This window comes from Festucalex cinctus, chromosome 2 (assembly GCF_051991245.1).
Source record: "Festucalex cinctus isolate MCC-2025b chromosome 2, RoL_Fcin_1.0, whole genome shotgun sequence".
Taxonomy (NCBI): Eukaryota; Metazoa; Chordata; class Actinopteri; order Syngnathiformes; family Syngnathidae; genus Festucalex; species Festucalex cinctus.
The window spans coordinates 25,498,660-25,512,069 of NC_135412.1; the positions used below are offsets into that span (position 1 = coordinate 25,498,660).

At 40.4% G+C, this 13,410-nt stretch overlaps 2 protein-coding genes across 2 annotated transcripts; one reads left to right on the forward strand and one right to left on the reverse strand.

Moving 5' to 3' along the window:
* Positions 1-610: 610 nt before the first annotated feature.
* On the reverse strand, positions 611-5,934 carry tgds (TDP-glucose 4,6-dehydratase). Its single transcript, XM_077514017.1, has 12 exons — positions 5,742-5,934; positions 5,595-5,661; positions 5,360-5,428; positions 5,155-5,245; positions 4,942-5,090; positions 3,380-3,478; positions 3,236-3,295; positions 3,070-3,113; positions 2,834-2,999; positions 2,709-2,764; positions 1,089-1,186; positions 611-1,002 (listed from the first exon to the last, which is right to left on the reverse strand). The coding sequence occupies exons 1-12, from the start codon at positions 5,786-5,788 to the stop codon at positions 821-823; spliced, it is 1,128 nt and encodes a 375-aa protein (XP_077370143.1). The 5' UTR covers positions 5,789-5,934; the 3' UTR covers positions 611-820.
* A 415-nt stretch (positions 5,935-6,349) lies between these two features.
* On the forward strand, positions 6,350-13,011 carry gpr180 (G protein-coupled receptor 180). Its single transcript, XM_077514018.1, has 10 exons — positions 6,350-6,602; positions 6,756-6,899; positions 7,191-7,285; positions 8,280-8,385; positions 8,465-8,645; positions 10,547-10,596; positions 10,684-10,841; positions 10,912-11,100; positions 11,175-11,252; positions 12,150-13,011. The coding sequence occupies exons 1-10, from the start codon at positions 6,464-6,466 to the stop codon at positions 12,303-12,305; spliced, it is 1,296 nt and encodes a 431-aa protein (XP_077370144.1). The 5' UTR covers positions 6,350-6,463; the 3' UTR covers positions 12,306-13,011.
* Positions 13,012-13,410: the final 399 nt, after the last annotated feature.

The window sequence follows — 13,410 nt, forward strand, 5'->3', positions numbered from 1 at the left end:
TGCTGAACGGAGGAGACGAGGACTGAAAGAACGGAGCCAAACAAAAGTAATTTTGTCCGAGTCTAAAAAAGCAGAGGTCTGAAGACGGGTGCTTCGGTCGGTCGCTAAGTTTCTGATGGACAGGTAACTTCAGTTTACTTTTTGAGTAATTACTATACTTTTATGAAGCTTGTTAAACGTGAAGTTTTATGACACCAGCGTGAGTCAGACCACTGCTTATAAACAAACACACGAGACTCCAGCGCAAGTTTCCAGAGGAGCCGTTTGCTGCGTAAAAAGGGGGGTTCTTTTTACGCATGCGCACTATTGAGAAACCCTTGTTCGCAACATGATCCTCTCTAGTACCTTTTGTTTCAGCATTCACACGCACAACTCTTACAGAAATTGCATTCTCTATTCAAGGAGTGTTGTTTCTTTAAACTCAACTTTAATTATAGAGCACTCTAAGTACAGTTTTTTTTTTTTTTTTTTTTTCCAGGGGAAGTACAAAAATAAAATTCCCTCCTTCCTTCTTTAATGCCTGCTCTTGGGATGTGGAACGTCACCGCTGTGGCCAAGAAGAAGCCTGAGCTGGTGTTTGAGGTCGAAGTTCAGATGAGATATTGTCTGGTTCAAATTGACACACATCTTAATTTATTAGTTTAATTTCTGGTGTTAATTTAGAACATCGCCTTAGGATCCTCCTTGTAATTGCTTTATAAAGTCACTGGGGAGCGGGAAGACAACGGATGGATGGGAAATACAAATCAGTTAAGCCATTTTGGGCAGAAAAAGACCGCTTGCCCATGTCACCTGAGGTAAAAGTGCTTTCAAGTTGACTTCACAGTGCTTTGGTCAAGAGTGACTGCCCCCCCTGTTGGTTGGTCCTATAATGCTGTACAGTACAATAGGAGGGCAAAGGTGAAGTCTCCTGTTTGGTTGTATCTTTCGACACGTTTCGAACTTCTCCCGGCTCTTCTGGTGTATCCGACCAAAAGTCTGGATGGTCCTGGTACCATTTGACTAAAAACGACAAAACACAGGACACGGACGAGCATGAATATTGATGTATCGTGTGTTTGGCCTGCCCGTGTGTGCGCCTGTCGTACCGGTGCGTTTGATGCCGTCAGGCCAGGAGACTTCCGCCTTCCAGCCCAACTGCTGCAGCTTCTCACATTTGATGGGGTAGCGGATGTCCACCTTTGGCCTGCAGCGCATTGGACAGTGATTAATTCTTTGCTGATTGTTCTCATAATGTGACGTGGATGCTTTAGATTCGTGGTTCTCAACTACTGTCATAACGGGGCCCGCATTTTTGCTCAAGTTGCAACCCAGATAGAAGTTGAAAACTATGAAGATTGAAGAAAATGTGTTTGGCAGATGCATCTCGGCCTTAGTTTACAGTCAAACAACTGACTCCCAACCACTAGTTAAAAATCAATGCTTAATAAATTGAGATACTGATAACTGATGAAAAACGTGAATGGATTAAAGAGAAGTCAACCCCCCCCAAAAATTGACAATATGTTCTATGCAGCCCCACCAGTCTAAATATGGCATATATATTTTTTAATTAATATTGTGTTTGTGCAATAGGAGTTAAGCCGCAAAATCCAACAGGTTTTAATCAATATCAGAAGGCGGCCATTTTGCCACTTGCTATTGAGTGATTATGACATCACATTCAAAGATGGTCCTAAGTCGGACTTTTCCGAGTTCAAACCAGGAAGTGTGTACGGGAACGCCCCCTTTAACTTGGAAATTCCATCTGCGAAGTTTTTGGGGGGGGGGGGTAGTACCCCAACTTCACTGACAGATACAACATGATGCCACCCTGAACGTTAAAACACATTTTACTTGAGTATAATACTAGATTTTCTTGCTTCATAATTATTCAACATAACTTGACGTAACACAACTTATGTGACAGTATGCCGCTATATCCTTGCATGAAATTATACGGTCAACTACTGAACTGTATGAAATGCTGATGCAATAAGATAAAAACAATAAATGAAGCAAAATTGTGAGAAGGCGAGATTGTTGGAGTTCAAAATGAGATTTAAGACTAATTTATCACTAGCCGCCAATTTGGCTGTTTACTTTAACCTTGAATGCTTTCAGGTCAGAACTTGGAAAAACGAACTCTGATAAGTCCGACTTTCATTGAATGCAGCATCAGGTAACAACCAAACAAACAGGTGAGCTGTGATTGGTCATTGCCTCAGCCCTGCCTAACTGTGATGTCATTTTCAGTCGACAGCAAGGAGCAAAATCTCCACCCCCTGGGGGGTCCAGGTGGGGAAGTGGAATCGTCACTTGCCTTCGGTGCCGGTTGGCGCGGGTTCGCTCCTCCGCCTGGGAGACCCCATGTGGCTTACAAGAAGTGAGCTTGTGTGTGAGTGAGTGGTTAAAAAAAAAAAAAAAAGAGAAAAAAAATCTCCGCCCCTGAGATGGATAGAAACGGCTGGATGTTACTCTAAAAGTCATATTCCACAAATCGTCACCCTTTTTATAATTTTTTTTTTTTTTTTTGCCTAAATCATCATCTCATGATGCTAATGGTTCAGTTTTTTTGTGTTTCCTGAAAAAAATAAATAACTTGGGCAATCATTTTAAGAAGGTGTCAAAATATAATCAGATTGTCATGACTAGTGAGGTCACATATGGCATATTGTCAAGAAATGTTTATGGTTGACTTCCCCCTTAATGAGTAGATTTTGTCTCACCTGTCCGGCACAAACTCGAGCCAGTCGTTCAACTCGGCTTCTGGCACATTTTGTACCTTAAACAAACAGGTTGTATTGTATTATTGACATTGTTGGCTCATTTGCAGCCTCCAACGTCAACCTACCATCTTGACAAGTTCCCTGGCCAGTTGCACGATGGCTATCTCGCAGTTTGACCCGATGTTGTAAACTTCTCCCACAATCCCTTTCTCCAGAAGCACCAGGAAGGCGTTGACGGCGTCGTCGATGAAAAGGAAATGGCGAGATTTCGGGCGCGTTCCCTGAATGGTGCTGCCAAACCGAGACGAGCAAAATCGGGACGCTGCTCGGTATGACCTTTCAAAAATAAAACGACGCTTACCATTTCTTGCTCATTTGCAAGAGGGTGAGAAACTTGGGGATCACCTGTGAGTATAACAACACCACTCGATTATTACAATCCAGTATTTTAAGTAGACAAAAGTACTGATTCAACTCCTGTACTTAATTACTCCTCACTCCTGCTACTTGAGTCCATTAGTTTGTACCTTCTCAATGTATTGCTTGGGACCGTAGATGTTGTTGCTCCGGGTGATGATGACAGGAAGCTGAAGAAGACGGTAATCTAGGTTAATAATAACCACCAATGCCATTGTGTCACTTCACAATGAAAGCAACTTGTTGTAATGCACCTTATACTTTTTCCAGTACCACCTGACCAGGTGCTCTGCCGCTGCCTTTGAGGCAGAATATGGGTTGGAAGGCCTCACGGGACTGTTTTCATCAAACACCTGAAAAAACAAACATGATGACTTGCGGTGGGTGTAAAAAGTAGTGTTGTTCTGATACCATTTTTGGCCCCCGATACCGATTCCGATACCCAGCTTTGCAGTATCGGCCGATGCCGATACCTAAGGGATTTTTTTTTCTCAACATGAAAAAGTTGTCCTGCCATTGGTTGAGAGCATTCAAGGGCCAATAGGATTTCTTAGATCGGCATGCAGTGAACATGTCACACATCCGTGAATGTTGTACACGAACGAGCAAGGCACCAGATGCTGCATCCAAAGTCCTATATTAGTGTCGGAAATAATGGTATCGGCTTGTTACTTCTTAGTACTCGCCGATACCGATACCACTGTTTTAATGCAGTATCAGGGCCTCTGCCAATACCAGTATCGGTATTGGAACAACATTAGTAAAAAGTCTACACACCCTTGTTCAAATGCTTGTTTTGTGTGATATTAAAAAAATAAAATAAAATATGAGCCCAAGATATTTAAAACAGTTTCCACCATTAATGTGACCTATAACCTGTACAATGCACAGTCTAGAACTGTCAAAATGAATCGATTATCAAATTAATCGACAACTATTTTAATATTCAAGTAATTGTTTGGAGCCATTGATTAACTTAAAATAGTCCAAATCCTCTGATTTCAGCATATCAGCAGTAATTGTTCACTGATTTCTGTAGCCCTTCTGAGTTTAATCAAAGTAAGACATTTGCAAATTCTGTTTTTACTTTGGAAAACAATGACAGAACCGGTAACATAGTGCATCACCAAACCCTCTTCTTTTTTTTTTTTTTTTTTTTTTTTTAAATCACTATCCGAATGCAAAGTATGAAATAAAAAATAACCACTGGTTAATACACAGTAATCAAGGGGGAAAAATGCTTTTGTAATACTCTTTAATGCAAAATTAAAATGAATCTGATTAGTCGATTAAGCGACTGAATATCGATAGATTAATCAATTCTAAAAATACTTGATAGTGACAGCACTCATGCACACACCATTGAAAGTGCCTCTGATTAAACCCCAATAAAGTTCAGCTGTTCTATTTTGCTTTTACTGAGTTTTTTTTTTTTTTTTTTGCAAAAGCCTAAATGTTTTGCACTAAAACTATTAATAATTCCCTCCACCTTGACTTTTTTTTTAAATCATAAAAACCTGACAAAGTGTGTTGACTTTATATATTCAGTAAAATGTCTGCAAAAATAACTAAATGACAAAATGATGGAACATTACAATTGTTTTTAACTAGATGTTATTTTTAAATAAATTGCCTGTTATCATATATGCATGTATGATATCTATGATGTAGCTTATAGCCATGTGGAGTCTTGTTTTGTCTCTTGTTATGCAACTATCTGCCGCTTGTGTTGGCCAGGACGCCCTGTGAGAAAATTGTAACACAATGGGACTCTTCCTGGTTGAACAAAGGTTAAAAGAAAAAAAATCCTCCAAACCTCATCTAGACTAGATCCATACACCTCATCAGTGCTGACGTAGATGAAGCGCTGAAGCCGGTGGCGGGTCTGACTGGCAGCCGCCAGCAAAACTCGGGTTCCGTGGATGTTCACACGCTGGAAAGTGGCCGGGCTTTGGAAGGATGAATCTGAGGGGAAAACAGTTGCGGTAAATAAGTAGCGTTGTGTGCCAAAATCTGCGTTGATGCTCACCAACGTGAGTTTTGGCAGCCAAGTGAAAGATGACATCAATGTTTTCTGTGTTGAAGACGTGCTTCACCAGCTGCGAGTTACATATGTCCCCCTGGTTACACAAATACAGAATTATGTAGATTGGACTATAAATTGCTTTGCACACGAAGAGTGAATAATGGCTTAAAAAAAATCACCAGGTATATCCAACGAAGCAACTTATTACCTCGATAAAAGTGTAGTTTGCTCTGTCTTTAATGCTCTCCAGACTCCTTGGGCTGCAGCAGTAATCTAACTGAAAATAAATAACTTGTCAATAACACTTGAATCATTCATAATCACAGTCAGCGATGACGAATTTCCTTACGGGGAACAATACATCTAAATCAAAATTTTTAGCCACAAATTTGTCCCAGTATCAATATGTGCATTTACAAAATAAGTTGATAATGAAAGCTTACGTTATCCAAGTTAAAAATTTTCCATTCAGGATGACTTCGAACCAGGGAACACACAAGGTGAGAGCCACTGTTAGGACAGAAGAAGATCTACAAATAATGTACATATAGAATTTTCGTAACAGCACGTCTAATGTGACGTCAACTCACATAAACCCAGACCCTCCAGTCACCAAAACAGTTCTAACGGAGTCCATCTGTCCATGCCATATGGTCTCCTTTATTTATTTTACACGACTATCTTCGGGTTTGCTCATAACTTCTTGATCTTGGAATAATGTTCATGTTCATCACCCAACATGTCTTTTTCCGTTTATACTGTTAAGCGCGACAGTAGGCGCTCGTTTACGGTAGTGTTGACACGTTGGAAATGGGTGGAGCATATGTGGCCGAATTAGGCCACATTCCGATCAGTGATTGGCTGAAAACCCGTGAGAGTGAAGGTTGTTTTTGTGATAGGTTACATTGTTAATCCATCCGTTTATAAGCGGTACCGATTGGACAAAGTAAAGGCCCAAACGTACTATCATAGCCAGAAAACAATCGCAGCTTCCGCAATTTGATGTCAAAATAAACGTGAACGTAGTAACAACTGGTGAAGTAAGTGTGATATCATCAAAGATTAATCAAATTCACACATTTTGATGAAATATGCGGTCTTTTATTACTTTATCACTGGCATCTTCACGAAAATCCTAGATGAATTAGTAAAAATATTCCATACGGCATTACGGGCATCAACGTGTGACTTCCTCTTTATTTGTGTCCATAAGAGTAACTTGATGCAGGAGGGACGTCTCCTGGTTTCGTGGCTCAATGAAGTGATGAGCTAACATTTATTGGCTCAAAACGCAAAGATTAGTGCCTGTAAAATGTCGTGTTTATTAACCGCATTTACAGCTGCAGTACTCTTCTCTACGCAGGCTTTCGGGAAAACTGTGACGGGATTTTTTAAGACCGAAGCAGCGAGACAGCATAAAGGCCAGTTCATCACTAAATTCATGTATCAAGGTAATACAGTTTTTGTCATTTCTACTGTTGTAATCAGGATTTCCTCTTCCAGCTCTGATTCTAGCAATTTCTTTATTTTTTTTTAAATTAATAATGGCCGGTTTTCAAAAACAGTATTAAGATTTGTCCCTATTTGACTATCTGTGCCTGAAGGTGCTGATGGTTTGTTGGTCTGTCAACTGGACAACCCATCACTAGCTGCAGAGAAGGAATCTCGACTGCTGCTCTATCCAAATGTGGAGGAAGATTGGAACAACCTTAGTTGCTCTGAAAGGCTTTCCAGTGCCCAGTTCATCAGTAAGAAGTTTGCACTAGGGCACAATTAACCACACCAGTTGTGCTTCTAAGTTCACGCAAACTTATGAGCATAACTACACATGTACAAAGCTAAACGTCCCTTAAAGACACAAAAGTGCTATGAATCATCCCCAAAATTTACATCCACATCTCTACTCATGTTCACTTCATTTTCTGAAAAATATCAAACATGTTTTGGAACCTTTCTCACCATACATCTGTGCTCGTACAACTGTTTAGTCAATAACGCATTTGGGCATTCACCTTGGTGTGTTTTTCCTCCTGCTTCAGTTTCTCTCAGTCAAGAAGAACACAACCAGACGATTCCGCAGCACTCGTCCCCAACAGTGTGGAGCGCTGTCTATGCGGATCGATACACGTGCCAGGTAACTTGAAATGGCTGATCAGTGTTTACTAGGGGTGTGAATTGCCTAGTACCTGACGATTCGATTCGTATCACAATTCACAGGTCACGATTCGATTCGATACCGATTAATCCCGATACGAATTTATAAGTCGATTGTTGCGATTTTTTTTCATTCAAATTTAGAAAATACTAATCAGTAAGCTTGTAGAGTGTAAGATTTATATGAAAATGTATTATTTATTTATCTGAAATTTCAGTCTTATAGAGGTTGTAATCTGTTTCATGTTTGAACAGCATTAAAATAAAATATTAAGGCTTAATGTTCCGTTCATATAACATTCTTCCATGCTCAAGGTGTGAATCCTAACCCGAAGTCAGACGTTTTGTTGAATATTTTTCCATTAAAAATGGAAGTTTAAAAATTGATTCACACACACACACACACAAAAAAAAAAGGCAATGATGATAAGACGTTGAATCGGTAAGACTACCGAATGAACAATTCTGAGCTCTTAAAAAAAAAAAAAAAAAAAAAAAATCGCTTTTTTTTTTATTGAATCGATTCGAGAATCGCGCGATGTAGTATCGCGATATATCGCCGAATCGATTTTTTTTTTAACACCCCTAGTGTTTACCAACTCTTATTGCGCCAAGGCATACATTTTATGAGTAAAAGCTCATGACACACCATTAAACAAAAATGTCACCAAAAGTATATTGAAATAATGATCTTGCAAGTTGCCATCAAGTGGATGAGCGTTTTGTTTCAGTCTGTCTTTATGGCATAGATAATTTAGAAAACAAGGTAAATTCTGTACATTATTTTTTGTTCTGTAACAGATTAATGGCAACTAAATTCATTTCAATTGTGACAATTGATTTGCTATACAAATATTTTGAGTGACAAGCTTGGACACGGAACAATTTATACTCCTCGGCCAGTGATGATCTCTCACGACACACTAATGTGTACAGTGTGAAAGTTTGCATCTTTTTATGATCTCTATCTCCAGGACGATGCGGTGATTCCTTCTCATGATGACCTTCAGTTTACTGTCCTGCTGCTTAATGCTGATTCCGCAGGAAACCCCCTGGAGCACTTTAGTGCCGAGGAGGCAGGTGAGACGTCACGTTGCTCAGTCAACTTCTGAACCAACCAAGAAACTAAATGCTTCCACCCCACCCCCCTCTCCTAAAGGTCTCCAAACATTTTACTTCCTGCTGCTCCTGGCGTACTTTGTCGCTTCATGCATCTACATTAAACCACTGTACCAGGCACTGAGGAAAGGTGGTCCCATGCACACAGTCCTCAAGGTGTTGACCGCAAGTCTGGCCTTGCAGGCGTGCTCTGCACTTTGCAACTACATTCACATGGCCAGGTAAGAGATGGCATCAACAGGCATAAAACCAATGAACCATATTTATCTGGTCTATGAGTATTAGAACCTTGCAAAGAATCCATCACATCTCATAAGATGAACATAAAAAATTGTATTAATCATGTGTTAACGCAGCTGAATCACGCTATTAATTTTAACCACAGATGATCTTTTAGCTTGACAGTGGATGGTTACATTAAAGTTTTGTTTTGTTTGAGCAATTAACATAACTACATGCATTAAAGTAAAGCATTTAGAAAATGTTTGCGTATGACATTCAGAATATTTGTTTATGTTAAAATATTGGGGTCATTTTTTTTTCCATTTTAAATCATGCAAGTAATTTAACTGATTAGAAAAAAGAGGGGTGAGAGTGTGCAGTGGATCAAAAACTGTTGAAGACGTCCTCATAACATTAAATGTCGAAAGAATTAACACACAGCACATGCGCTTCAAATTTGGCGGGCAAAAATGTTAATAAAAAGCCTTGTTAATTAAGTGATTAATCATGATTCATTAAAATTCTCAGATGTGATTCACCCTATAAAGCCAAACGTATCATATTAAATCCAAGACATTTTGAGCCTTCTATTTCAGGAGCATAATATTTTTTTCCCCCATTAAAACCCCGACGTATATAATCTGACACACGCATTGCATGGATAATCCATTAGAGGGCAGTATCAGCCAGCTGATGGCTTTTCCAGCGACCTTGCAAGTTCGCCCCAATTGAGAAAGGGGGAAATGTTCCTTTTGATTTTTGAAAATATGTTTGATATGTCTGTTTATTATTATATTTTTGACAGTTATAAATGTACAATTTTAAGCATTGTGACCGGATGTATCAAATATTATATGACACAAATCAAAAGCCATATGTGGAAGTTGATTTTTAAAAGAATTTTTGTTTTTGTTCAAAAGGACCAATAAATACTCTATTTACAAAGAATTTGAATTTTATCTCATATAGAGATAAAGAGATATAGAGATAAGAGTTAATCTAATTACAAATGTAATAGTTTGACAGCTCTAATACACAGTATTGTAACAATTCTTGCCCGCAAAAGGGATTAATCCGGCCCGCGAGATGATTTTGTAAAGTAAAAAAATAAAATTGTAAAGTCGGACTAATTAATCAGCTCTCCACAATCTAAACATAATAAATTTGTACTTTCACAAGCAGTCCTCCGATGAGCAATGCAACTTGTACGGGGGAATCGTTCTGAATGTCATTATTTTACACACAACTTAAAGTTACGGTTTTTTTAATTATTATTATTTTAAATCATAGACCGACATAAATGTGTTAAATATGACACAAATTACACAAATAGATATGACAAGGATTAACGTCCTTATAACGTCATTAACTGCGCCACGCAATGCATTCTGGGAACAATATATATATATATATATATATATATATATATATATATACACAAAGCAGGTAGGTTTAACACGTCCAGAACGTATACAGGCAAAGTGTTGCCGCATTCCATTTGCATTCATATTATTTTTTGGAACAATATGATGACATTTGAGCTCCATAATTTAGGGCTGGTCCATGAAAATCTGCGTATAAATGACGGCAATTGTTTTTAAGTTGTATACCATTTTTTTCCTGATGCGGCCCACTTGGTAATATATTTTTTCCATCTATGCGGCCCCTGAGCTAACATGAGTTTGACACCCCTGTTATAAATGCTTGCCACCACAGGGTGTCCATAGATTATGTATTTATTTAATTGTTTTACACGATGGTCCAGTGCAAGTTGTGCGGTGTGAGGCAGGCTTAAAAGTTAGGTGACATTTTGTGGGTGCAGCCTATGCTGCTCAAGTCCGAATGTGCTCTTGGCAGAGTTGGCATGAAACATTGCTGACATAAAAATCCCCCCTTGCAGGTACTCCAGAGATGGAATTGGTATTCAACTGATGAGAGGCCTGGCACAGTGTATGTCATCACTTCCCTTAATATAATCTGGCCTCCATTTGTAAACTCGCACACGAGTGACTTGTTTGTCTTGTTGTCCCCGTGCAGTCTGGGCTATGGCAGCTCAAGTGTCAATGCTGTACACGTTACTGAGCCTGTGCGTCAGCTGGTCCCTGAGTCGAGGCCGCAAACCTCAGTCGCGACCCCTGCAGTGGGAACAGTCGCCGGCGTCCACGGCTGTTGCCGTCTGCGGCGTCGTCCTGCAGGTTCGTCAGTTTTTTTTTCAGCTCGCCTTTGCGTGCCCGATGTAGAACGCTCACAGCGTCACGCTTCCAGGGTGCGCTCCTGCTGTGGGAGCAGTACTCTGCATCCGAGCGCCAGCATCACAGCCACGGGAGTCTGGCGGCCATCCTCCTCATCGCCCTGAGGGTGACGCTGGCTCTTCTGCTGGCCTCCGTCCTCTACCAGATCATCTCCACCGAGAGGAGCACCCTGAAACGAGACTTCTACCTCTGTTTTGCCAAGGTTGCCTTGCGCTGGCGTGCGACTCGCCGATGTCGCTGGCCTGGCGGCTGCTCATGCGTGCCTTTTCTCCGCAGGGATGCTTCCTGTGGTTCCTCTGTCATCCCGTTCTCGTCCTCGTGTCTGTCATCTTCAACGAGCACCAGAGGGAGAAGGTTTGGCAGCCTTTTTTTTTTTTTTTTTTGCATCATTAGCAGATGTGGCGAAAGCACTCGCAGCGGGTGGGACCAATGCAGGGCTCTACACTAAATTTTGCACCGGTGCTAACTTTTCAGTTGGTCGCACCCTTTTTGAGGGAGATACAGCATGACCATATTTGCTCATTTATAGTTGTCTCAATTTGTATAGCGTAGTCTAAGATGATGGAAAGATTGACAACAACAAAAAATAAAAATAAAATAAAAAAATAAAAAAAATTGATTGACAAACCCCGCGGAGGGTACCGGGACCTCCGTGACTTTACCCGGAAATCGTGCTCGATGCCGGGCTATAGGTTGGTCCGAAGTTTCGCCCCCTGTATCCCCGGAACGGAAGGTCGGACCAGCATGAGCCACACACCGGTGTAAAGAATTCATCCAGGCGGGGATGTGTTCATTTTCCCCGTAGGACGTCCGGTTCCGGAGAAAAAGGACCTCCAGGGGACCGGGATCTCCGTGACTTTACCCGAAATCGAGCTTGATTTCGGGCTATGGGTATGTGGCTGTGCACCCCCCCTGGATCCGGGGAAGGGAAGGTCGGACCGGCGCGAGCCACATACCGTTGTAAAGCTCTGGTCCCCGCGGTTCTAGCGATGTGCTCATTTTGTACGGTTCCGGTTTTACAAGGGTCCAAAAGCCCGTACCCGAATTCGGGCTTTCGGTCCCGGTTTCTCCGGCCCGGAGGGTCGTTGAAGGCAGGCACCGAATGAGCAAATGCAGATAACCTTAAAAATATACTTCACTGGTAATAAAGTGTCTGTACAGTACGTCATTACTTCTTATCACTGTTCATATGTAACAAATATAAAAAAAAAGAAGCTTGTCCTCCACCATTTTGCTCTGTATTTTGTGCAGGTGGTCACTATTGGTGTGATCCTGTGTCAGTCCATCTCCATGGTGATCCTCTACCAGCTTTTTCTGTCTCGTTCCCTCTACTGGGAAGTGTCGTCGCTCTCCTCCGTCTCGCTGCCTCTCACCATGTCCAGGAACAACCAGAGGGGGCGCTACTGAGCAGGTTTTCTGGCTTGACGTGGCTTCACCTCCCAACTGTATGGCAAGACGGGAGCCGAGAGGCAGCGAAGACTGGAGGAGTCGTGCTGCAGGGGGTAGCTCAACCTTTGTTGTTTTTTGGGAAACGATGGAAGAGGCTGAAGAGCAGCAGCCTGCTTCCAAGGTAACAAAGGCGAGAGCACAAGAGACGGGCAGACCAGCAGACATTAGAGAGGACAACAGCAGAAAATGGAAAGGCTTGTTGTAGATGTTGAGAGCTATTTGTGTGCGGGTTTTTGTTTTTTTAAATACATATATAAAAGATATACTATACAATGCAGGGACTCTTGTTGAATTTATTTAAAACATTAAGAGAGAACCTGCAGGTGATGTGGGGTGAAGGTTTATAAGAGTCTTTTTGAGTACGAGCATACAAAATGTGAATTTAATTGCTGGTAATATATCATGTATAATGTTTATTTTGTGAGTCTCTCTCGCAGATGAAAGGCATTAACTTCAAACCTTTCAAATGACAATTTCTGAATGCATGACATTCAAATATCGCCACCTCATTTCACACCTGATGCTTGAAAAGACTTTTGTTGAGTTTATGTACAGTTTAAGAAAATGTCAAAAACTCAGAAGCAAGTGGTTAACTATTATTGTTTTCTTTTTCACCAACCTGTGGCAATACGCGACCTCTAATAAATTATCTCCACCCCACTTATGACCTGTCCCAAATCTTGCTCTTTGTACATGACAAACCTTTTGTTGTAAAGTTATTATTAAAAAGAAATGTAAAAAGTACACGTCTCACATTATATTCATCTTGAGATTTTTGCACACAGTACGAATGCAGTACGCCTGTGTTAAATTATTGGTCGTGCCTTAAATTTTGCTTGCGTATTCTAATTTAAAAAAAAATAAATCAAAAGGTTATGGGAAAATTTTTAAAGTTACAGTGCTATTTTTTTAATAAAGAAAACTAAAATCGTTCATGTTTATTTTTAGTTATTTAACATTTGTCGTTTTTTAAATAAAAATATTTTTATAGAGTATTAAATTACTTTAACAAACATTTTTTTTAAACTTGAATATGACAAGACACAAGTGTTGGTTAAAGGTT

Coding starts and splice junctions, on each gene's coding strand:
- tgds (XM_077514017.1), bottom strand. CDS start 5,788: ATGGACTCCGTTAGAACTGTTTTGGTGACTGGAGGGTCTGGGTTTAT. Junction 5,662..5,741: donor ACTGGAGGGTCTGGGTTTAT/GTGAGTTGACGT, acceptor CTGTCCTAACAG/TGGCTCTCACCTTGTGTGTT. Junction 2,765..2,833: donor CCAGGGAACTTGTCAAGATG/GTAGGTTGACGT, acceptor TGTTTGTTTAAG/GTACAAAATGTGCCAGAAGC.
- gpr180 (XM_077514018.1), top strand. CDS start 6,464: ATGTCGTGTTTATTAACCGCATTTACAGCTGCAGTACTCTTCTCTACG. Junction 7,286..8,279: donor CGGATCGATACACGTGCCAG/GTAACTTGAAAT, acceptor CTCTATCTCCAG/GACGATGCGGTGATTCCTTC. Junction 10,597..10,683: donor GATGAGAGGCCTGGCACAGT/GTATGTCATCAC, acceptor GTCCCCGTGCAG/TCTGGGCTATGGCAGCTCAA.